Source organism: Coccinella septempunctata, chromosome 7 (assembly GCF_907165205.1).
Source record: "Coccinella septempunctata chromosome 7, icCocSept1.1, whole genome shotgun sequence".
NCBI classification, from domain to species: domain Eukaryota; kingdom Metazoa; phylum Arthropoda; class Insecta; order Coleoptera; family Coccinellidae; genus Coccinella; species Coccinella septempunctata.
In genome coordinates, this window is record NC_058195.1 from 7,262,673 (window position 1) to 7,285,684 (window position 23,012).

General features: G+C 40.3%; 1 protein-coding gene across 4 annotated transcripts in view; it reads left to right on the forward strand.

The window, feature by feature from the left end:
* The window catches only part of LOC123317911 (myosin heavy chain, non-muscle-like), a 29,424-nt gene extending 6,796 nt beyond the window's left edge, over nucleotides 1–22,628 (forward strand). Inside the window, exons 2-15 of one of the 4 annotated variants that reach the window (XM_044904534.1) lie at nucleotides 6,072–6,228; nucleotides 6,567–6,691; nucleotides 6,891–6,902; nucleotides 9,540–9,632; nucleotides 9,692–9,854; nucleotides 11,410–11,768; nucleotides 13,187–15,967; nucleotides 16,102–16,500; nucleotides 16,552–16,927; nucleotides 16,985–17,284; nucleotides 17,341–17,663; nucleotides 19,597–19,889; nucleotides 20,393–20,433; nucleotides 21,418–21,512. In XM_044904534.1, coding sequence (XP_044760469.1) covers nucleotides 6,072–6,228; nucleotides 6,567–6,691; nucleotides 6,891–6,902; nucleotides 9,540–9,632; nucleotides 9,692–9,854; nucleotides 11,410–11,768; nucleotides 13,187–15,967; nucleotides 16,102–16,500; nucleotides 16,552–16,927; nucleotides 16,985–17,284; nucleotides 17,341–17,663; nucleotides 19,597–19,889; nucleotides 20,393–20,402 — 5,391 coding nt within the window. In that variant the 3' untranslated portion in view covers nucleotides 20,403–20,433; nucleotides 21,418–21,512. Of the gene's footprint in view, nucleotides 1–6,071; nucleotides 6,229–6,566; nucleotides 6,692–6,890; nucleotides 6,903–9,539; nucleotides 9,633–9,691; nucleotides 9,855–11,409; nucleotides 11,769–13,186; nucleotides 15,968–16,101; nucleotides 16,501–16,551; nucleotides 16,928–16,984; nucleotides 17,285–17,340; nucleotides 17,664–19,596; nucleotides 19,890–20,392; nucleotides 20,434–21,417 lie in introns of all 4 variants that reach the window. The other 3 variants (XM_044904535.1, XM_044904533.1, XM_044904532.1) reach the window with 3 other exon arrangements.
* Nucleotides 22,629–23,012: the final 384 nt, after the last annotated feature.

A 23,012-nucleotide genomic window follows, 5' to 3' on the forward strand; every position in this document is an offset into this window, starting at 1 on the left:
AGCTTGCGAAATTCCAACGTGATCTGGCTTGGTTCAGATGCTTTTAACTCTGAAACCATCGAGAAGATTTGGCTCATTTGGTAAAGAACAATCCAGGACCAGAAGCGGCCTTCCTAGCTTTTCATCCGAAAGGAATTATTAACAAAACATAGAAAGATCATGTGAAAAGTGAATCTGTCTCTTGAAATTCGAAATATGTACACTACCACAATAATTCCATGCGTGACATCTTTCGACCTTCTTTCGACGTGCTTCCAAAATTGACCAAGAATGATCACATTTCATCTTTTAAAGATATAATTCAGCGTATCAATCACAGCCTTATCCGCTCCGTTGGTCTCGCGCAGTATGATTTGATTGAACACGCGATAACGACTCCAATAATAAATTAATAATGGGATAATTATTATGACAATGCTGCGGATCGTTTGAGAAGACCATAGGCGGCGTTGGAAATTGGCTGAGGGGCGCGCCTCCTCATTTTTGCAGTGTTTGCGTGGGCGAGCCCACGCTGCCGTCTCCGTCAGGTAATTTGGACAGTTAAATTACCGTCGCTTAACGTTAAGCGACAACATTTGTTTTCATTATGGTATATCTCTGACATGTTGTCGTTAGATGTCTCATTGCATGTCAGAAGATTATTTTCAGGCAGATTTGGCTTAATTTGTGTCAAAATTACCGTAGATTTCTAGCAAAATTTTTGTAAATGGCTGACTAAATTTCCTTACATCTCTAACAAAATTTGGGCAGATTTTGATAAATATCAGTAGATTTCTGGCAAATTTCCGGAAGATTTCTGACGCAGATTCGGCAGAACTCTGGCAAAATTTCTGCAGATTTCGGACAAAATTTTCGGCATATTTCTGTTAGGATTTTGACAGATTTCTGAAGGAATTTGGTCAGACTTCTCGAAAGAAGTGCTCCGCCGAGCTATTCTTTGTCGACCTCTGTCCGACCATCCGTTTGATGCTAATTCACCACGTGGGCGTTAGTCCCGCCGCACGACCGTTATTTTCGGTAGTGGAAAGCGCGTAAGACGCCCGGGCGTTACTTTCACTAAAAGGGTCCTTGCGGCACAACCAAAACTCTCGGCTACCGCCCCTATTTCCGTTTTTCGTAGTCCTTACGAACATATTGGGCCTGATGGCTGATCAGACTGCTTGTTTGTGCAATTTATTTCGTAACGGACGAGGTTCGCCAAAATTGGGCATCGGCGGTTGTTATAGCGCTGACTAGACGCGCGCCCATTATTTCCCTGTCCTTTACGGAGGAAAAAGCTAATATCTCTTTTAGATAGACATCGTTGTCGGCGGTCTGTCTATAATGTTGTCGCCGACAATGCCCGTTTTGGTCGCTTTCCCTTGGGCCAGATTCAATCAAAAACGTTCTAGGACTACCAATACGCCCGATTTTAGGGTTTTAGTAGGAATGTAACCCACCGCCCACTTACGTCAAACTGGCGTTAACCTGCCAGAACTATACAGGATGTTCCTAAATTGAACGTACAAACGAAAAGGGGAGATTCCTTAAGTGAGTTTAAGAAAAAAAAGTCCCATAAACATGGGGTCGCAAACGTTTCGTTTTCGAGATACAGAGTGTTGAAGTTTGAATTTTTTTCAAGTTTTTTTCTCGAAATCGTTGGTAGATACGACAAAACTACAAGAGACCGAAAAGTTTAGTATAAGAACAAAGCTTCTTTTTACATTTTTTCAAATTAACAGTTGCTCACCAAAAAAAAGTTCTGCAGAAGAACAGGTGGCAGTGTTTCAGAAAAAATATCACCCTGTAGATCTTCTATCGAAATTGCCATGTCATGTGGTGAGAACTCTAAAATGTAATATCTATGCCAAATTTCAGTTGAATATCTTGTGAAATGTAGATACTATGAGAAAAAAACTTGAAAAAAATTCAAACTTCAACACTCTGTATCTCGAAAACGAAACGTTTGCGACCCCATGTTTATGGGACTTTTTTTTCTTAAACTCACTTAAGGAATCTCCCCTTTCGTTTGTACGTTTAATTTAGGAACACCCTGTATAGTTATGTTTGAAGAATAAGAGGAAGAAGAAGAAACAGAAATATGTCTTTATGTAGCAGCCATGGATGGTTAACAGAAGAAGGAGTATTGGAATTGTCAAGAACTCCACAGCAGATTCGTCCTATCATTCTGATAATTTGAATGGCTTTAGCAGACGTGGGCATTAAGAAGAATAAGAAAAATGAATCTTCTCTGATTCTCAAGAGAGTTTCTTATCGGAGCATTCGGAAAAATTGTTGCAAAATGGGAATAATCAGCATACAGAACAAAATAATTTTATATTCATCATTTGAACCATAGAATTCCCGTTAGCGCTTTTCGCTCCTTTTTCACTGGTTTTCCCGATTTCCTCCATCGACCTGAGTTTGCCCCGTGAACAAGTGAACAATCGAAACGCTAATCACCGACGTACCGTAAAATCACCGTCGTTATCGTTTCGGGATGACCAGAGAGAGAGACAGAGAGAATGTCGGCGGCGTCCATCTTGGCAGTCTTCGGGTGACCTTGCCGGTGCGGCGACCTCCACCGAGATTGGTGACCACTGAACACAACGGCGACCGTTGTTTACCCGGTCGTGATCTCTGCGACTTCGCTGGAAGCAGAAGAAAGCCATTTTCGCCCCCGTTCGATTCGTTATTTGGGTTATTTCAAATTCCGGAACGAAATTATAGCCCCTTCTATGACCGTACGTCTTTGGTTCAAACCAATAGTCATTGAACAATTTGCAGTTCACTTTTTGATATGCCATCTATGATCGTACTTCTCTGGTTCATATTGATAGTCATTGAACAATTTACACTTGACGTTTTGATATGCCATCTATGACCTTACGTCTCTGATTCAAATCATTGAACAATTTACAGTTGACGTTTCATCTATGAGCGTACGTCTCTGGTTCAAATCAATAGTCATTGAACAATTTACAGTTGACTTTTTGATATTCCATCTATGATCGTACGTCTCTTGTTCATATCGATTGGGAATCCAAAACAAGCGATACGCCCACTGGTGGCTATTTTTGTAAATAAAAAGTTAAGGCACTTTTGTCATTTATTTGTTTACATCATAGACCTAATAAAATAAAATGTATTATTAGGTCTATGGTTTACATCGAGGAACGTAGAACAATGACGTAAAGGCATTAACTTTTTACTTCGAACTGTCACCACTATGTCGCTGCAATCTACATTTGAATTCCCAATAGTCATTGAACAATTTACACATGACGTTTTGATATGCCATCTATGACCATAAGTCTCTGGTTCAAATCATTTTTTGCGTCTTTGCTACACTTTTTCCGATTTTATTTTCACACCTGTTGATCTGATTGTTGGATAATTCAATTTATCTTTGCCGCTCATGTACCTACAAAATTTCAACAATATTTCAACAAGATGTGACCCATAGTTTCTGAGGTGCCCAACTTTTTAAAACGATTTTTCTTTGATTATTTTGATTAGGTCACTTACTTTAGATAGACTTTTTTCTACATCGATGGAAAAGGGCCTGTAGGAAACGATCTGCTAGGTACGGGTTGAGGAATTCGGCCGACTTATTTTTTTTTCTTCAACTTTCGCGTATCGCAAATCAGATTACGAAGGATTGCATACTCGCATTCTCCGTGCCAGGTGAACGTTTGTTGTCCCGGCCAATTTCTGCCATATACGGTCAGTTCGGTCAAGGGGCCAGGGTTCCTAGAAGGTTGAATCGCTTTTTATCGCGCGCCTTTTCGTGGTACATACGTACAATAAGAAAGGGGACTTTCCTACATGCAGTTCGTGCTCTGTTCCTCGTGCAGGTAAAATTTCGGACCATCTGCGACATCGACAGCTTCGGGTGAGGCATACGAGGATTCCCAGCCTATACAGGGTAATACGCAAAGGAGCTAACGCCAACATTAAAAACAATACAAAAAGAATTTTACGGCAGAGATCTAGATTTACTGTAAATCATAGATAATGTGCCGCCAACGGAGCAGAAAAGCGATAGACAGGTTTCGCTCATGTTAGAGCTCATTAGTACCGCACAACTCAACCAACGATGACGCGTAGATTAAGCAGGGGGCGTTTTATTGAAAGCCAACTCCCTCTAGTGTTCAAGCACGAAAGCTGTATCTACCATGTTCCCTCTACTTGGTGGCACGCTCTTTCTATGGTCTATTCTATTCTCTGCTAATCTTATTGCGTGTGAATTTACCGCAAGAGGTGCTAGTGCAGCAAGAGCTTACCATCATAGACTGGATTATATTATTTAAGTCCCCTCAGCTCACTTTCGAATGCCGATCGCGAAAGTTTTCCAAATTATACGTTCTGTACGTATCACAAACTAGCCCAAATTAGACCACAGTCATAGATAAGGGGGCATCTCATAAAAAATACATTTTGTAGGAAGATTATAAACTATCCTCGTGTCAACAAAATTCCTTAACGCATATTTATCAATTCGTACTTATACAATGGCTATTAATTGGGAAATATATTGCGTTACTGACGCCAACGTTGTCTCTACTCGAAAAATAACTGCATAATCCTCAACGAGTTTTATCGGTATTCATAAAGATTCTCGATTGAAAGAAATGGCTCTGAAATTTTGGGGTGTTTCTCTTTACGACGGGCATTCCTAGTTAAAAAAGGAAGAAATGCATCTATGTTTCCTACTCGATAAAAATTTTCTTCGTTGTCTTGGCACTAGACATAGAATCTCTATATCTATGGTCTGAACGAAGAGCATGGAAAATGATCATGTGCAATTTCTTCAGATTTTTCCTTATCAGTTTCCTTTATAGCCCTATTGCAATCCAATGATGTTAATCGAACTCGCATCGAACAGAAAAATCCCCTATCATATTATTTATTGGCCAACCTAAACGACCGGCGAATATTCTGCGCCAAATACCAATACCGACAGCGAAAACAAAGCCATAAACTTTATCGTCGTTCCACATTTGCAAACTTTCAGCTGGAACCTATCACCTTTGATCCCATAGAAACGGAGCGTCATAGAACTTCTTCCTAGATCAAAGAGTTGCGGCTGCAGGTCGTAACTAGCATAGATAAACACTAGTAACTAGCTGGAAATTTTCAAAGGAAGGCGTCACGCGGTATTTCACCATGCTTGAATATTTTTGCGAGGTTCTGAAAGTGGCAGGCTTTCGTACCTTCAATTTTTGTTTGACTGTTCCGTCAGCGTTTTTCAGTTTTTGTTTTATCTGGTTATTTACAAATAATTAAACGAATGACATCGTATACATCTAAGTTGCTTCGATAAGCGATTTTCGACAGCCTTAATCTTGAATGCAAACAATACTTTTTATAATTGAGTAATTTATGGAGCATAGGTTGAGTCATTTTGTAAACAAAGAGCCAATTTAACGCTTCTGGGTGAAGTGCTCCTTATGGAAACTAGGAATGCGAACAATGGCAAATTATTTGGCGGATTGCTGATTCGAAATTGATTGGGCATGTAGTTACTGCACAGAAAATTTGAAGCTTTTATATGAAAATTGATGGAAATTGTATTTTGTGAATTTTTCCTCAATCTGACTCATAATTTGAGGGATGAGGAATCATCGACTGCGTCGAAATAGGATAGATCCTGCTTTTTACAAACAACTTCACTCCACAGAATTTATGTATAGCATCAAAAACTGAACAAAAAAACGCATAATTTATTCGGACTTTTAAAAAAAGGGTTCTATGATCATGTGTCACTGAGATATGACGGATGAACTTCCGCTGGATTTCTGTGAACTAATGATGTTTGCAAAAAAACAGAGACTATGCAAAAAAAATTGGGCATACCATAGATAAGTTATGCCGTTCATGACAAATGTTCATAGAGTTGACAGCAGCTTTCTTTGATGAAGTTTCCATCAATGGACAAATAAAAAAAGTAATTATTTCCTCGTTTTTCAAATATCAATGTATCCTTGTTATAATCTTATATCTGAGTAGAAAAACGACAACTGTTTGATAATGACGAAAGGTTGATTTTTTTGTAAGAACAGCGTCTAGATGATTTTTTCTTGTTGCAGACGTACTCCGGACTCTTCTGCGTCGTCGTCAACCCCTACAAAAAATTACCGATCTACACAGAAAAGATAATGGAAAGATACAAAGGAATCAAACGTCACGAAGTGCCTCCACACGTTTTCGCCATAACAGACACAGCTTACAGATCTATGCTTCAAGGTTGGTAACACTGTCTGTCTATCTGTGAAGGTGAAAAAATTCTTGCCTTTACCAACTTTTCAATTCCCGATTCCAAAATTCCAAGTGTATGGCTTTAATGTATGGAATGAAGGTATTTATTTGAAAAAATAAAGTCACTCCTTATTTTTCTCTTAAAACAACGATCATTTCATCGAGAACCAAATTTCTCCAGTGAACTATTACAAGGAACGGTTTGTTGATCAGTGGCCTCCAAAATTATGTGATCTGACACCGTTGGATTTTTTTTCTTTCTAGTAAACTTATAACACAATCTTAGGTTCAATTTCGATTCTAACATCCCATCTTACTTCTTTCAGAACGAGAAGATCAATCGATACTGTGCACAGGAGAATCAGGAGCCGGTAAAACTGAAAATACGAAAAAAGTGATACAGTACCTGGCGTACGTGGCTGCCTCAAAATCTCCCAAAGGTGGCGGCGCGGTAAGTTACCGAAATACCCAATTTTTTTCCATACCAAACGACAATTATGCCTTTGCTCTTCGAATATCTTTATTAGAGGGGCCTCTGGTAGAATTTGTTCGATACTATTTGCACAAATTTTCCATTCTCGAATACACACGTTTTCCTAATTCTTGATTTGTTTCTTTGCATGTCTTCTGTGGTGGCTTTATCAATGCAGAAAGATATCATCGTAAGTAAAATTTTATTGGTTTAACTTTTTCTTATTTTTTTTATCGAGTTGTAAGTACTGTTGGTGCAAGAAATCTCGATTTAAATCGCTATTTACTAATTATTTTTACGTTCAACTCATTTTTTATTTCTTTGTGCACCTTATACTTATATCTACATAAATACTTCAACAATAATTATATTATGCTTATGTTCTGTTACTCATAAAAGGTACGTTTTTGAAGAGTTCTCGATGTACTGTGGATGCAGATCGTAGACGCAAGTTTTTGTAAATATTATAATTGTTCATAATGCCAGTTGAGAAAAACATCTTGCCTTCAGATTCAATTCACTAATTTACGAAAGCGTTGGAGTGCCACACAATTTTTTTTCGAAACGTATAATACCGAGTTTTAAGCCTGGATTCTGAGATAAAAGTCAGCATTCCTATTAACAACTCAGAATTCTGACTTGTAATCACAGAATTTGACTTGTATCTCCTGCCTTGAATCTTAGAATTCCGCCTTACAACTTCAAATTCTGACTTGCATCTCAGAACCGATTTGTACCTCAGAATATTGTCTTGCATCTCAGAATTCCGACTTACAGCTTAGAAATCTGGTTCTAATCTTAGAATTCTGAGTTGCAAATCAGAACTCTGAGTTACAAGACAAGACAAAATTCTGAGATACAAGACAAAATTCTGAGCTACAAGACAAAATTCTGAGATACAAGACAAAATTCTGAGATACAAGATAAAATTCTGAGAAACAAGACAAAATTCTGAGAAAGAAGACAAAATTCTGAGATACAAGTCGGAATTCTGAGATACAAGTTAGAATTTCACGTTGCAAGGATAAAATTCTGAGATACAAGTCGGAATTCAGAGATAGAAGACAAAATTCTGAGATACAAGTTAGAATTTTACGTTGCAAGGATAAAATTCTGAGATACAAGTAGGAATTCTGAGATACAAGACAAAATTCTGAGATACAAGTTAGAATTTTACGTTGCAAGGATAAAATTCTGAGATACAAGTAGGAATTCTGACGACCAAGTCAGAATTCTTTGTCGGGATGCTGACTCGTATCTCAGAGTTGCAACTTGAAATTCAGAATTCTTCTTTCTCAGAATTCCAACTGCACACTTGGAAAAAATCTTTTCGCATAGAGCACTTCAACGATTTGGTACTAATCTGTATATATCTTGCAATCTAGTCATATTTTCTGTATTTGTCCCCTTCCGGTGAATTTATGCAGGGTGGCATATTGAACCAATGTAAGGATTTTTTGTTAATTCAATACTTATCATTCCGAATTCGAATCTATTCGATTTTTTGGCGATGAAAGAACGTCATAAATCGTTAGATATCGACTGATAAGCCTGGCTCCGATAAATCCAATAAGACTTTTATCGCAGATAATTAAGTTTGAATAACGATCTCCTGTAGCAACAGCATTACGTCCCTTTAAAGGGGATAGGCTATGATTACAAGTTATAACCTACTGCCTAGCTAAGCGATTCGAATTAATAAATTAATAAACACAATTGATTAGAATCTATGCTGGTTGTTTGTCAGCAGTCTTTGTTGTTGGACATAAAATGTTTCGACAATCTTCGTTTGAAACCGTTATTTGTTGTGGCATTGTATTCCATTTCGAAATCAGGACCGTACTCAGGTGGAATTCAAGCCCCGTTTATTGATTTCATCTTTACATGATTGAATTGGAGCTGTTAGATACGGTTTACGGGATGCTTCAGTTAAAACACAACCTTTTCGCAGAAATACCTACATATTTTCGAACTTGGTGTGTTAGTCTACTTGCACATCATTTCGAAAGTCTATATTTAAGTGTAAAATCACAGGTTGAAAAGATCTTTGATGTGTCACTCGTCGCATATTCTCTTGTTTTAGTTGCCAGGAATATAAAGTTCCTAAAAAAAAACAAATTCAAATCAGGGGCTATGGAAAAGATCAACTAGGCGACCCCTTACAAGGACACCCTGTATCAAATGTGGGTTCCCAAAAATTTGAAGAAATAATTGAACTCTAGCTACCCCTTGATAATAATCTTAGAAAATATTTAAAGCATATTGATGTTTCAATGTAATCTAAATGAATTTTTACTGAAAATTTTTTTCTTACATGCAACCGTCACTTCCAGATAAGCCCTTCCAGAGAATTCTCGGTACGTTTTTGGTGTTCGTTGCTTGAGTATTTCAAAAATTGAGACGCACATACGTAGTTTTGCTGATTTGTGAGAATTTTTGGTAGTGTTGAAGATAAATTTCGAATCATCAATCTAGAATGTTCAAAAAAAAGCCAGAAACTAGTTTGTAGTAGATTTTTGACCAAATGCCAAGGCACTAAATTATTGATTTTCTCCCTTACATGCTCTCCACCTAGGTTATAAAAAGTCCATCCAGGGAGTTTTCGGTAGGTTCTCATAGATTTTAGATGATATTTGCAGTTTACTCGGTAGATTAGACGATTAGAAGTGGTGAAGTTCATTTCATCTTGTAGTTTATAGAGTAGGCCATGAAATTTTATTGACGTTTCGTCCTGTCAAAATTCCACGGCCTACTCTGATGACTAGATTTAGCGCGTGTTTTCCGCACCGCACTCTGCGCACACTCATGCTCTTTTCCAATTGTACAGGGTGGTTTAGAGCAGCAGTTACTTCAAGCCAATCCAATCCTGGAAGCTTTCGGAAACGCCAAGACCATAAAGAACGACAACTCTTCCAGATTCGTGAGTATGGGAAAGTTTAGCGTGGAGGACAGGTCTATTGAACATCCCCTATGTTTCAGGGTAAATTCATTAGGATAAATTTCGACGCTTCCGGGTATATAGCAGGAGCGAATATAGAGACTTACTTATTAGAGAAATCACGTGCCATACGTCAAGCGAAACACGAGAGGACATTCCACATATTCTACCAGCTCCTGGCCGGAGCATCGACAGCGCAAAAGAGTAAGTTTTAAACGTGAAACGTGTGGTAGGTATACTCCGTTGGCTTTTATTTTAGCACTCGGTTGGCCATGGAAATTTGACACATTTCACTCTGTATAGTACGAAAATGTGGGGTTGTGACGCATGTCAAAACATTTTTTGGTTTTAAATCAACGCTATGTTGCCCGTTATACGTAAAAGTTTCTGTTATTACGTATTTTATCACAATGTCGAATCTCTTCGGAAAATATGTGACGAACATAATTGAAGTTTATACAAACTGATTGAAGGCATACCAAATTCAGTTATTTGCATGGAAAATATAAGAGATCAGTATAATATTAGCTTGAGAAGAGTTAATGTTCGTTATCTTCTTTGGCTAAAGTTTGAATACGTTACATCAGTTGTAGATTTCAAAAATATTAACCCGAAGATGAAATGCATATGATGCGGTGGTTGGGAATGGGTATCTCCCGAAGGAATTAACAGATAATTACAAGAATGTTAAATTCTTGAACAAAAATCATCTTGCATCAATATATGTAAAAGGAATTCGAGGAAGTGTCAAGTCAAGGTGAATTTCACATGAATAAACAATTAACAGGACCACTGGTGCGTATTTGTGGCTGTTCCTCTTAATAGATGTAATAATAATAATAATTAGGTATTTATTGGTACCTTAAGACATTTACAATGTATAGGACAAGTCAAATAAAAAATAGAAAAATCAATTTCGGGAACTTATTCTACAATGGCATTCATCGAAAATCTTGTAGTAAACTTTTCGCATTAATTCACTCAAACCTAAAATTCTCAAATGCACTTTTTTGGGTCTCCCAATAGAAGGAAATTCTTTGTCATCCTCTTCATTCACAATCTTTCTGTTTGTGGAAATAATCAGCTGAAATATGAGTCGTTTAGATTCAGATGAAACATTATATAAATTCTCTTACATTGAATATGTTCGCTACCGTCTGACGTATTGTGGATTTTGGAATATCAGGGTATAACTATTTGAATGAGCGGACCTGAATTCTAAATAGCACTTCCTGAAACCCTGTCTTCTCTCTTTTTTTCAATCACTTTTGGCATTTTCGTAATATTGATTGATATTGTGAGTTGTGCCAACGGCGTTATGAAATTAACGACATTTCATGAGTGCCAACCTAACTCCGTTCTAGTTACAAAAACTTGAGTAAATTATTTCATGGCCAACCGACTGCTAAAATAAATGTGAATGGAGTATACTGCTTGCTTCTCACACATGTGAAAGGGACTAATGTCCTGTAGGTAATGTGCAACTTCCAACGCGATGGTCAAAACAGACCTGAAGATACAGGGTAGTCACTGAAGAAGATGCATTAAAAGTGCAAAAAACGTTGATATTTCATGAAGAAACATTGGCTCCAAAATGCACCCCCTGTGGGTTGAGAGATTGTACTACCACGTTCATGAATCATCCATGTTTTCGGACAATTAATCACATCCTATATTTTTGGCGTAGCTCCAGTAAACACCCCGTACCTATAGAGAACGCGTTGCTCGCCAAAAACTACACAACGTGAATTTCTTTCAGAGGAGTTCATCCTGGAGGATCCGAAGTCCTATCCCTTCATCAGGGACGACAACCACATAGTACCTGGCGTGGACGACGCGTCCGAGTTCGAGGCCACCGTCAACAGCATGAACATCATGGGCATGACCCAGGAGGACTTCAGCGCCATATTCAAGATAGTCTCGGCCGTGATGCTCTTCGGCACCATACAGTTCAAGCAGGACAGGAACTCGGACCAGGCGACGCTGCCCGACAACACCGTCGCCCAGAAGATAGCCCATCTGCTCGGCCTGCCGGTCACCGACATGACCAAGGCCTTCTTGAAGCCCAGGATCAAGGTCGGGAGAGACTTTGTCACCAAGAGTCAGACCAAAGAACAGGTACGATTAGGATATTTGGAGTTAAACCACAAAATAACCTGAAATGACGGTATGAAAGGTTATTCTGTGGTGGCTCGTCATGGAGGATGTCTAAAATTGTTTGATTATGTCTGTTTTTCTAGAAGTACGAGGATATATTGAAAAATTCTTAGTCTACAATAGAACCAAACAAAATTTCAATGTCAAAATATTTTATTACTCAACGTATTGTCCTCTTAATTAGGTACATTTATTACAGCGAACCTGCAACGTCTCTAGACCTTTAAAAACAAATGTTTCTTCTTGCTCTGCAAACCAGACCTCCACAGCTTTTATTACCTCCTCGTTGGAAGAAAATTTACGACCTTTTGAACTTTTTTCAGTGGAGGAAAGATATGATAGTCGGATGGAGCCAAATCTAGTGAATAAGGGGGTGTTCTAGTAATTCAAACCCTAAAGTACGCAATTTTTGCATGGCAACATGAGATATGTGTGCAGGGGCGTTGTCCTGCAAAAACAAGACACCTTTCCGTGTCTTTTCTCTTTAATTTTTTTCCCCGTAGAGTGGTTAGTAATATCTAATACTAATCTCCGGTTATTGTTCTACCCTTATCCAAAAAATCAATCATGATTACTTCATGTCAATCCCAAAAACCTGAGGCAAGAACTTTTCCAGCAGATTTTTTGACACGAAACTTCTTAGGTCTTGGAGAACCAGAGTGTCGCCATTCCATCGATTGTTGCCTTGTTTCTGGATCGTAGAAATGTACCCAAGTCTCATCCATAGTAACAATTCGGTTTAAGAAGTCTACATCGTTTTCAAATCGAGCACAGATCGAACGCGATGTTTCTACCCTTGCACGCTTCTGGTCAACATTCAAACATTTGGGGATCCATTTTGCAGCAATTTTTCTCATGTCCAAATTGACGTGAACTATTTGATGAACGCGTTCGTATGAAATATTCAGTGCTTCAGATATCCGTTTTAGCCCAATTCGACGGTCTGATAAAATCATGTCATGAACTGCATCGATATTTTGGGGGACTGACACAGAAACTGGCCTTCCCGATCGGTCATCATATTCAATGGAAAATTTACCTCTTTTGAAGCTTACAGTCCAATTTTTCACGGTCCCATACGAAGGGCATTGATCACCAAGGTACTTGATGATGGCTCGATAATCCAATTTTTCGATTTTCACAAATTCGTTGGACATCTTCTTTCTTTTAATTTATTGCGTAACTCTGGTTTACTTTTTTGACCTCAAACTTCACACTGACACTTCTAATGAGTTATTGTTCGTTGTTATGGTAACGCAATATATTTTTTTTATGCACGGAACTGGTCTAGGCTAACTAGATATCAATAAATCCTCATATATGAAACTGACGAAATTAAGTCGCGTACGTTATTTTATACTCACAACGTCCGTTCGCAGGTCGAATTCGCCGTAGAGGCCATATCCAAGGCGTGCTACGAGCGCATGTTCAGATGGCTGGTGACGAGGATCAACCGCTCGTTGGGCAGGACCAAACGTCAGGGCGCCAGCTTCATCGGCATACTCGACATAGCCGGTTTCGAGATATTCGAACTGAACTCCTTCGAGCAGCTGTGCATCAATTACACCAACGAGAAGCTCCAGCAGCTCTTCAACCACACCATGTTCATCCTGGAACAGGAGGAGTACCAGCGAGAGGGCATCGAATGGAAATTCATCGATTTCGGCCTCGACCTGCAACCTACGATCGACCTGATCGACAAACCGATGGGCATCATGGCGCTGCTTGACGAGGAGTGCCTGTTCCCCAAGGCGACCGATAAGACCTTCGTCGATAAACTGGTGAACGCCCACTCCGGCCACCCGAAGTTCCGCAAGAGCGATTTCAGAGGGGTGGCGGACTTCTCGATCATCCACTACGCGGGCAAGGTGGACTACTGCGCGAACCAATGGTTGATGAAGAACATGGACCCTCAAAATGAGAACGTAGTCTCTTTATTCCAATCCTCGCAGGATCCTTTCGTTGTGCACATTTGGAAGGACGCGGAGAACATCGGAAGGGCCAAGGGTATGTTCCGTACCGTCTCCTATCTGTACAAGGAACAGCTGGCCAACCTGATGATAACCCTGAGGAACACGAACCCGAACTTCGTCAGGTGCATCATACCGAACCACGAGAAACGGTCCGGGAAGATCGACGCGCCTCTGGTCTTGGACCAGCTGAGGTGCAACGGCGTACTCGAGGGAATCAGGATATGCAGGCAGGGTTTCCCGAATCGCATACCCTTCCAAGAGTTCCGCCAGCGTTACGAGCTCCTCACACCAAATGTGATCAACAAGGGATTCATGGATGGCAAGAAGGCCTGCGAAACGATGATAAAATGCTTGGACCTCGATCAGAACTTGTACAGAATCGGACAGTCTAAGATCTTCTTCAGAGCCGGTGTGCTGGCCCATCTGGAAGAGGAGCGAGATTACAAGATCACCGATCTCATCGTGAACTTCCAGGCGTTCTGCCGCGGTTTCTTGTCCAGGAGGAATTACCAGAAGAGGGTCCAGCAACTGAACGCTATCAGGATCATACAGAGGAACTGTTCCGCGTATCTGAAACTGAGAAACTGGCAATGGTGGCGATTGTACACCAAGGTTAAACCGTTACTGGAAGTGACCAAACAAGAGGAGAAACTCATGCAGAAGGAAGATGAGCTTAAACAAGTGAAGGATAAACTCGAAAACCAACTCAGGGCGTCCGCTGAATACGAGAAGAAGTACCAGCAAGCCCTCGAGGAAAAAACGGTGCTCCAAGAACAGCTACAAGCGGAGGTGGAGCTTTGTGCCGAGGCCGAAGAAATGAGGGCCAGAATGACGGCCCGTAAACAAGAACTAGAAGAAATTCTACACGATTTAGAATCTAGAGTGGAGGAAGAAGAAGAACGGGCTAATACCCTGAACGCCGACAAAAAGAGGTTATTAGGAACCATTCAAGACTTGGAAGAACAACTGGAAGAAGAGGAAGCGGCAAGGCAGAAACTCCAACTGGAGAAGGTACAATGCGATGCCAAAATAAAGAAACTGGAGGAAGACCTAGCTCTCAGCGACGACACCAATCAGAAGTTACTCAAAGAAAAGAAGATCCTAGAGGAGCGGGCCAACGATCTCAGCCAAACGCTGGCTGAAGAGGAAGAAAAAGCCAAACACCTATCGAAATTGAAGGCCAAACACGAAGCTACGATCGCGGAACTGGAGGAAAGACTGCTGAAAGACCACCAACAGAGACAAGAGGCGGACAGGACAAAGAGGAAGGTGGAAACGGAAGTGAACGACCTGAAGGAACAGTTGTCGGAGAGGAGAACCCAAATGGAGGAGTTGCAACTCCAACTGGGCAAGAGGGAAGAAGAACTGGCCCAAGCCATGGTGAGGGTGGACGAGGAAGGAGCCCTCAAAGCGCAAACTCAAAAGGCGCTCAGAGAACTGGAAAGTCAACTGGCCGAACTCCAGGAAGACTTGGAGGTCGAGAAGGCCGCCAGAAGCAAGGCCGAGAAGCAGAAGAGGGACCTGAACGAAGAACTGGAGGCTCTGAAGAACGAACTGTTAGATTCGATGGATTCGACTGCTGCACAACAAGAATTGAGGTCCAAGAGGGAGCAGGAGCTCGCCACTCTGAAGAAGACTATCGAGGAGGAGACCCAGGCTCACGAGGTCGCCTTGGCCGATATGCGGCACAAACATACTCAAGAATTGAGCTCGGTCACGGAACAACTCGAGAATCTGAAGAAAACCAAGAATAATTTGGAGAAGACCAAGCAGTCTCTCGAGGCCGAAAACGCCGATCTGGCTACAGAATTGCGCAACCTCAGTACCAACAGGCAGGAAACCGAGCGTCGTAGGAAACAAGCTGAGAGTCAACTGACGGAAGTTCAAGCCAAACTCGCTGAAGTGGAAAGGGTCAAGACTGAACTCCAAGAGAAAACCGTCAAGCTTCAGCAGGAAGTGGACACCATCGCTCAGCAATTGGAGCAGGCTGAATTGAAGGCGTCTGCTGCACAAAAGAACCAGAGCACTGCCGAGGCGCAACTGTCCGAGGTCCAGACGGCTTTGGAGGAGGAAACTAAGCAGAAATTGGCGCTTAGTTCGAAACTGAGACAGATCGAGTCCGAGAAGGAAACACTTCAAGAACATCTTGAAGAGGAGGAAGAACTGAAGAAGAACTTGGAAAAACAGGTAGGCATTTAGCACCAATCAACACATCATACGCGAAGTTGCTCCAGTATTTTGTACTTCATTTTCCATTTTTCAAGAAGTTCTGGGCAATCTTCACACACGTGATTTATAATTTGACTCTAACACCTTTTCAGCTTGCCAATCTCAATGTACAACTCCTGGAAGCCAAGAAGAAAGCGGAAGACGAGGCTGAACAGGCAGCCATCTTGGAGGAAAGCAAGAAGAAGCTCGCCAAAGACCTGGACGCCCTTCAGAGACAGGTCGACGAACTTCTCGCCACCAACGACAAATTGGAAAGGAGTAAGAAGAAGATAGCTGCCGAACTGGAGGATTCTAATATCGAGTTGGAGGTTCAAAGACAGAAGGTGATCGAACTGGAGAAGAAACAGAAGAACTTCGACAAGATCTTGGCCGAGGAGAAGCAGGTCAGCGAGCAGTTGGCCGAGCAGAGGGATGTGGCTGAAAGAGAAGCCAGAGAGAAAGAGACGAGGGTTTTGTCTCTGAGCAGAGAGCTCGATGAATCCAGTGAAAAGGCAAGAAACTCTAGATGTTTTATGCTCAGAGTTTAACGGAATTGATTTCAGATCGAAGAGTTGGAAAGGGTGAAGAGACAACTACAAGCAGAGCTGGATGAACTGGTCAACAACCAAGGTGCTGCCGATAAAAACGTCCACGAGCTAGAAAAGGCGAAGAGGTCATTGGAGAGTCAGCTGGTAGAGCTGAGAGCACAAAATGAAGAATTAGAAGATGAGTTGCAACTGACGGAAGACGCTAAGCTTCGTCTCGAGGTCAACATGCAGGCTCTGAGGGCACAATTCGAGAGGGACGTACAAGCGAAGGAGGAACAGGCGGAGGAGAAGAGGAGGGGTATAGTGAAACAGTTGAGGGAGATGGAAGCAGAGTTAGACGAAGAAAGAAAACAGAGAACTGCCGCTGTTACCGCCAGGAAGAAGTTAGAAGGTTGGTGATTCGATCGAATGTCAGTGCGTTTGATATAATCATAACTTTGTTTTACAGGCGACCTGAAAGAAATGGAGGGACAGATCGAACTGCAATACAAGGTGAAGGAAGACGCCCTCAAGCAACTGAAGAAGTCGCAACAGCAGTGCAAGGAAGCGTTGAGAGAAGCCGAAGAAGCCAGGGCTGGCAGGGAAGAACTGGCCGCCAGTTGTAAGGAGGCGGAGAGGAAGGTCAAGACCTTGGAAGCTGACGTCCTTCAGCTCACCGAAGACCTGTCGAGTTCCGAGAGGGCGAGAAGAGCCGCCGAAGCAGAAAGGGACGAACTTCTCGAAGAGATCAACAGTAGCAACAACAAAGGTGATTCTAAACGAGAAAAATGTCGTGTGGACAGTTTTCACGTAAAATTTTTCCAGGAACGCTTCTTATCGACGAAAAACGCAGACTCGAGGCGCGCATCGCGACCTTAGAGGAGGAACTCGAGGAAGAACAGAGCAACAACGAAATCTTCCAAGACAGGGCGCGGAAGGCCCAACTGAACATCGAACAGTTGACCACGGAACTGGCCAACGAGAGATCGTCCGCGCAGAAGAACGAATCCGGCAGGTTGCTGCTCGAGAGACAAAATAAAGAACTCAAGGCCAAACTCACAGAGCTCGAGACTGCCCAGCGTACCAAGACGAAGGCCACCATTACAGCCCTGGAAAGTAAACTGGCCAACCTCGAAGAGCAATTGGAGGCAAGTAGATGCGTTGTTTTTGAATTGAGGTTATTTCGCCAATCTGTCGATTTTCGCGCATGTTTCTCGCGGTGTCGTGTATTCTGGTTAACGCCAGTTCAAGAGGAGTTGTGTGGCACGCACGCTTTGATTCCGAAACATTTAAAAAAAAAAATAATAATCGAATTTCTGTCTGTAACGCTATGTTGCGCACAAGTCGCAGTTTTGAAGCTTTCGAGCTAAAAGTTTGTGTAGCGTCTTTTCGGTTAGTTTAACAATTAATTCCTGTTGCGTTTGCCGTGACCAGAGCGTTTGATTTGACAGGAAAAATTAACGAATTCAGGAGAGTAAAAGCGCGTTTTTTATGGCCCTCATACTTTTTAGTGTCCTGTACAAGTGTTTCACTTTGTGCATGTGTAATTTTTTTTCTGGATACGTGGGATATTGGGATATTAGATATGTCGTGAAACAAGGTTGTTTACAAATCAAACGGCTTCTCGATCATCCACTATGCGGGTAAGGTTGATTACTGCGCGAACCAATGGTTGATACGTTGTTTTTAAATTGAGGTTATGTCGCCCATCTGTCAATTTTCGCGCATGTTTCTCGCGGTGTCGTGTATTCTGGTTAACGCCAGATCAAGAGTAGATTCGAGGCGCTTGATGCACGCCCGCTTTGATTCCGAAACATTTCCAAAAAAAATAATAATCGAATTTCTGTCTGTAACGCTATGTTGTGGACAAGTCGCAGTTTTGAAGCTTTCTAGCTAAATTTCGGCAGGATTATGCGCAACTACGGTCCTGTCGTTTTTGTTGGAAATCATAAAAACGGTTTTTGAGTTACGGTAGATTCTTTGACTTGGGACAGTCCTGTAACTTGGGACAATCAACCTCCTTGCGGATTTCTTTGTTTCTTACCATTTATGAGTGAAGGGACAAATTTATAAGATTGTGAAGCGTCTTTTCGGTTTGTTTAACAGTTAATTCCTGTTGAGTTTGCGTGACCAGAGCGTTTGAATTGACAGGAAAAATTAACGAATTCAGGAGAGTAAAAGCGCGGTTTTTTTTGGCCCCTATACTTTCTAGTGTCCTGTACATGTGTTTCACTTTGTGCATGTGTAATTTTTTTCTGGATACGTGGGATATTAAGATATGTCATGAAATAAGGTTTTTTACAAATCAAACAGCAACACGGATCGCATTCATTTATTTTGTTGTTTCATAGGGTTACTTGGGGGACAATGCCGAATAGATACAAACGGCGCATTGGCAGCAGAAAATATGCCGATTTTTCGCAGGATATTATTGTTTTTACGTTAATTCCACAAAGAAATCACCAAAGAATGAAAGAAATCAAAGTTCCCTTGTTTTGTTTAGTTTTTTTACATTTGAGTTGCAATATATTTACTTTCGCTGTAATAGGGGTCTATCAATTAATTTCCTCACCGAATTTCAACTATATAATCAAAAATTCTAATTTTTCAAAACTATACACCGTCCCAAGTCACCTATTTTATTTGAGAATTGAGAAATCAATAGATTTTAACTCGTGTCTCAAGCCTCCCAAATCGGTGGGTGACTTAGGACAAGTATATTTAATTTTTTTCAAAATTTATATCCGAATTCTGAAGCATGCTATATATCCTAATCAATAGCCTGAGTCATTGAGCATATTCGAACCTCATTTTCGGATAAAAATAGGTCACCGTTTTGAAAATATGACAAGTTGAATTCATCAATCGTCCCCGAATCTACGGTATTGCCCACGCTACCGTTCGCAGTTATGAAACTATCGATGTGATATTTTGCACGTCGGTGATCATCAGAAGCGTGGATTGAGCCTAAGGATCGGGATCGATCCAGCCGTTTTCGAGTTTTATTTTTTTACCGGAATTTCGATACCCAGTGTATTGAATCTGCCGATCTTCTGATCTACTTTTGACCTTGTCTCGCAGGTCGAGGCCAAGGAGAGGCTGACGCAACAGAAGACCAACCGCAAGCTCGACAAGAAGCTGAAAGAGCTGGTCATGCAACTGGAGGACGAGAGGAGGCACGTGGATCAGTACAAAGAACAGGTGGAGAAGGCGAAGACGCGCATGAACGCCTTCAAGCGCCAGCTGGACGAGGCTGAAGAGGAGATAAGCAGGGAGAAGGCGCAGAAGAGGAAGTTCCAGCGGGAGTGCGAAGATATGGCCGAGAGTCACGAATTGATGTCGCGGGAGATCAGTAATCTCAAGAGTAAATTGAGGTAGGTTGAAAAACGACGAAAAAATGGCGAGCGGTGTTTCTGTAGCTTCATCTATGTGGGAAAGACGCGGGGTGTTTTCGAGGGTGAGTCTTTTTGTTGACAGGGGTCGAGAATTCATCAAAATAACTTTCACCACAAGCCGCCTTTGTGAAATATTGAAGCTGACGGAGCTATAACCCGATTCCATTAACTTTAAAGTACGGGACTGTCTAAATACATGTTTGGGGGCATTTGAGAATCCTGGTGTATCGTGGAAAGACAGAGAGAGAGATTAATTTTCTTTTCCGTTAAAAACAGGTCAATTTTTTGGACTGGTAGGTGATATTTGTTAGAACGGTTTATTTTGGCCTGTTCTACCTTGTGTCAGAAAAAGACTCGCCTCTTGAAACATCCTGTAAGTGGTCGAGCTAATCATATTTTATTCATTTCGCTCCATGCCGACTTTGATCTTTTTTATCTCGAGCTATGTTGGATTACTTCATAGTTGAATTTATTATTTGCAGCATCAAATAATCCCACAACTTTACCCACTTTAAAAAGATTGGTAGGTCGACCCTTATTGAGAAATTGCAAGATGCATATTTTGATTTTTTCCTAACCAATTATTGCTCATGCCGATTTTGTTATTTTTTGTTTGTTTGGTGAATGATTTCTAGCTTGTATAACAAATCGCTTAAAGCTGTGGGGTGAAAATTGAAGATTTGTTGCTTTTTGAAAACGCTATCGTGGCATTAATGATGAAAAGAGATTTTTGGTGGATTTTTTTTTGGGAAGCACATTTTTGGTGTAAAAACTCATAAATGAAACTCAAACTGATTGTTCAAGAATTTCTGAATTGAGTGTTTGTGTACATCGAATATTTCTCTCAACTGTAAAGTTTTATGGGATTTATTTTCAATTTATGGACGACAGCTGAATGAATTGGCTGCTATGGAATTTCAATTCGACAGGCTGTGAATGATTTCTCGAAATAAAGGGGGAGGAGGCAGAAAAAGGTGGCAGTAAGCTAATAGAAATGAATATAAACCATTAAAAAAGTTCCTTAAACAATAATTGATTCATATTGAAACGCAAACATTGAATTGTATGATTTAAAAGAGTTGAAATTTTGTCCACGGAAAAATATGTAGAGATTGTAGGTGAAAGATGACCGATTTATTTGGTCTTTTGCTGCTTTTTATATTTTACTCGTGATTGAAGTCACGATCGAGAAGAGTAAGATTTCATTGATTTAAAAGAAGAGATGTATTCACACTAACAAAAATAGGATATTTGAAAGAAAAAGTATCACTCGGTCAGTACCATAGCTCCAGAAAATGGATGATAGCTTCATGCATCGATGTTGGATGAGAAAACTGAGAAAAATACGTATCTTCGGAAAACACCCTTAACTTTCAAGTAGCAATTTATTTTAGCGATAATGATTCGTGACAAGCAAGCTTTCTGTGTGCCTTAAACATATACGCTAAAACTAACAGAGGGCTGTGACTAACCCTGACTGAACCGGATCTCATTTTCTCTTGCATAGAAGGACTACGGGCTCGATGGGCATTTCGTCTTCCCGTCTGGGTTCCTCCAAGAGGAGCACCGTGTCATCCAGCGGAAACGCGTCAGGTGACGATTCTACAACGCAAGACGAAACGATGGACGGCGAGGATGGTTTGAATTAAAAAATTTAAAAAAATCAAATTGAAAACGGAGATCTTGACGAGGTTCTAGAAGCCCCACCGACCCGATCTATCCCTGAAATAACGCCTTCCGATTAGAGGGAAGGTTGTAGATATAAATATTTCGTTTCAGTCGATCATCTCGACCGAATATATTCTGTAGATCAGAATATCTAGATTTTAATTGTTGTCGTTTGAAATCGTTCAGGCAGACACCTTGTTACGATCTCTGAAGATATTTTGTAAATATTCCTTAGTACTTAGGCGGCTCATATTATGCGAAAGTTGTATTCAAATTATGTTTCTCGAGTAATAATCAGCAATATTCGAAAATGATCAACACCCTTGGATGCTTTCTTTTTTTTTGCCACATCCGCTTCAAGCATGATAAATTAGCGATAATTTTTGATCGAGTAGCTTTCAGTTCCTTGTATTGTTTCGATCGAAATACGATTTGTGACCTGTTCGAACATTGTTGGGCTATTTCGAGCTAGTTAACATTATGGTACACTCCTTTAGCATTTTATTTATATAAATAGTGTATTATTATTATTCCCTGGAAGGAATATATGATAACATATTTTTTATTAATTTAAATACGGTAAATAATTTATTTAGGTAAGCTATATATCCTTGAGCTTGACTTTTGTTAGGCTACGTCAATTTTTACCATTCTTGCATTGCCTTATTGGGTGTTGATATGAGAAATTTTTAATATCCTTCGTAACAAATAGTTAACACCATGCCTAATTTTGATACTATTAACTGTAGATTATATATTTTGTAAAAATAATTGCATTTTGATAAAAGATTTTTGTATAAACAAATACTGGATTTTGTATATATCTGATTATTATTGGTTCAGGGTTCAGTTTACTTCAACAAATTAAATAAACAATTGTCAACAGTGAATAGCTTTCCTTTTTTTCGATATTTTTTTGTTCATCTGGAGACTGTATTGGATCGTACGGATTTGAAAGAAAAGCTGTCTGAAACTTCCTGTAATGCCATTTTTTTCTATCTCTATTATATTCTAACTTGGTTTTCAATAAAATCGTGTAATTTTTGCACACACCTTTCAATTATTTATCCCTTGAATCTTATGAAGAATCTTTTTTTAGTATTTTCAAATTGTACTCAATTTTCTATTCTATTCGAATTGCTGCAAATTTAAATGTTTTTAATGCAACCTCTTTCCTGTCATCATTTCCAGACCCTCGCTTTTCCTTCCCTTTTCCCTGATGCTCTCCATGCACTGACAGCTGTGAAACTCCAAACCTCATATTTGCCGACTACCCTTGAAGAAAGTAAATTTAGGTGAGTTTGATTTGAAACTTTACTTTTGGTGTTTTCTTGCGCGTTCCTGATTGGAAAACAATCATCATTGGTTCCGAAAAAGATGGAATCAGTTAAAAATTCAAATGGTTGAATCTAAGTCGATGAAATTTCGACATTT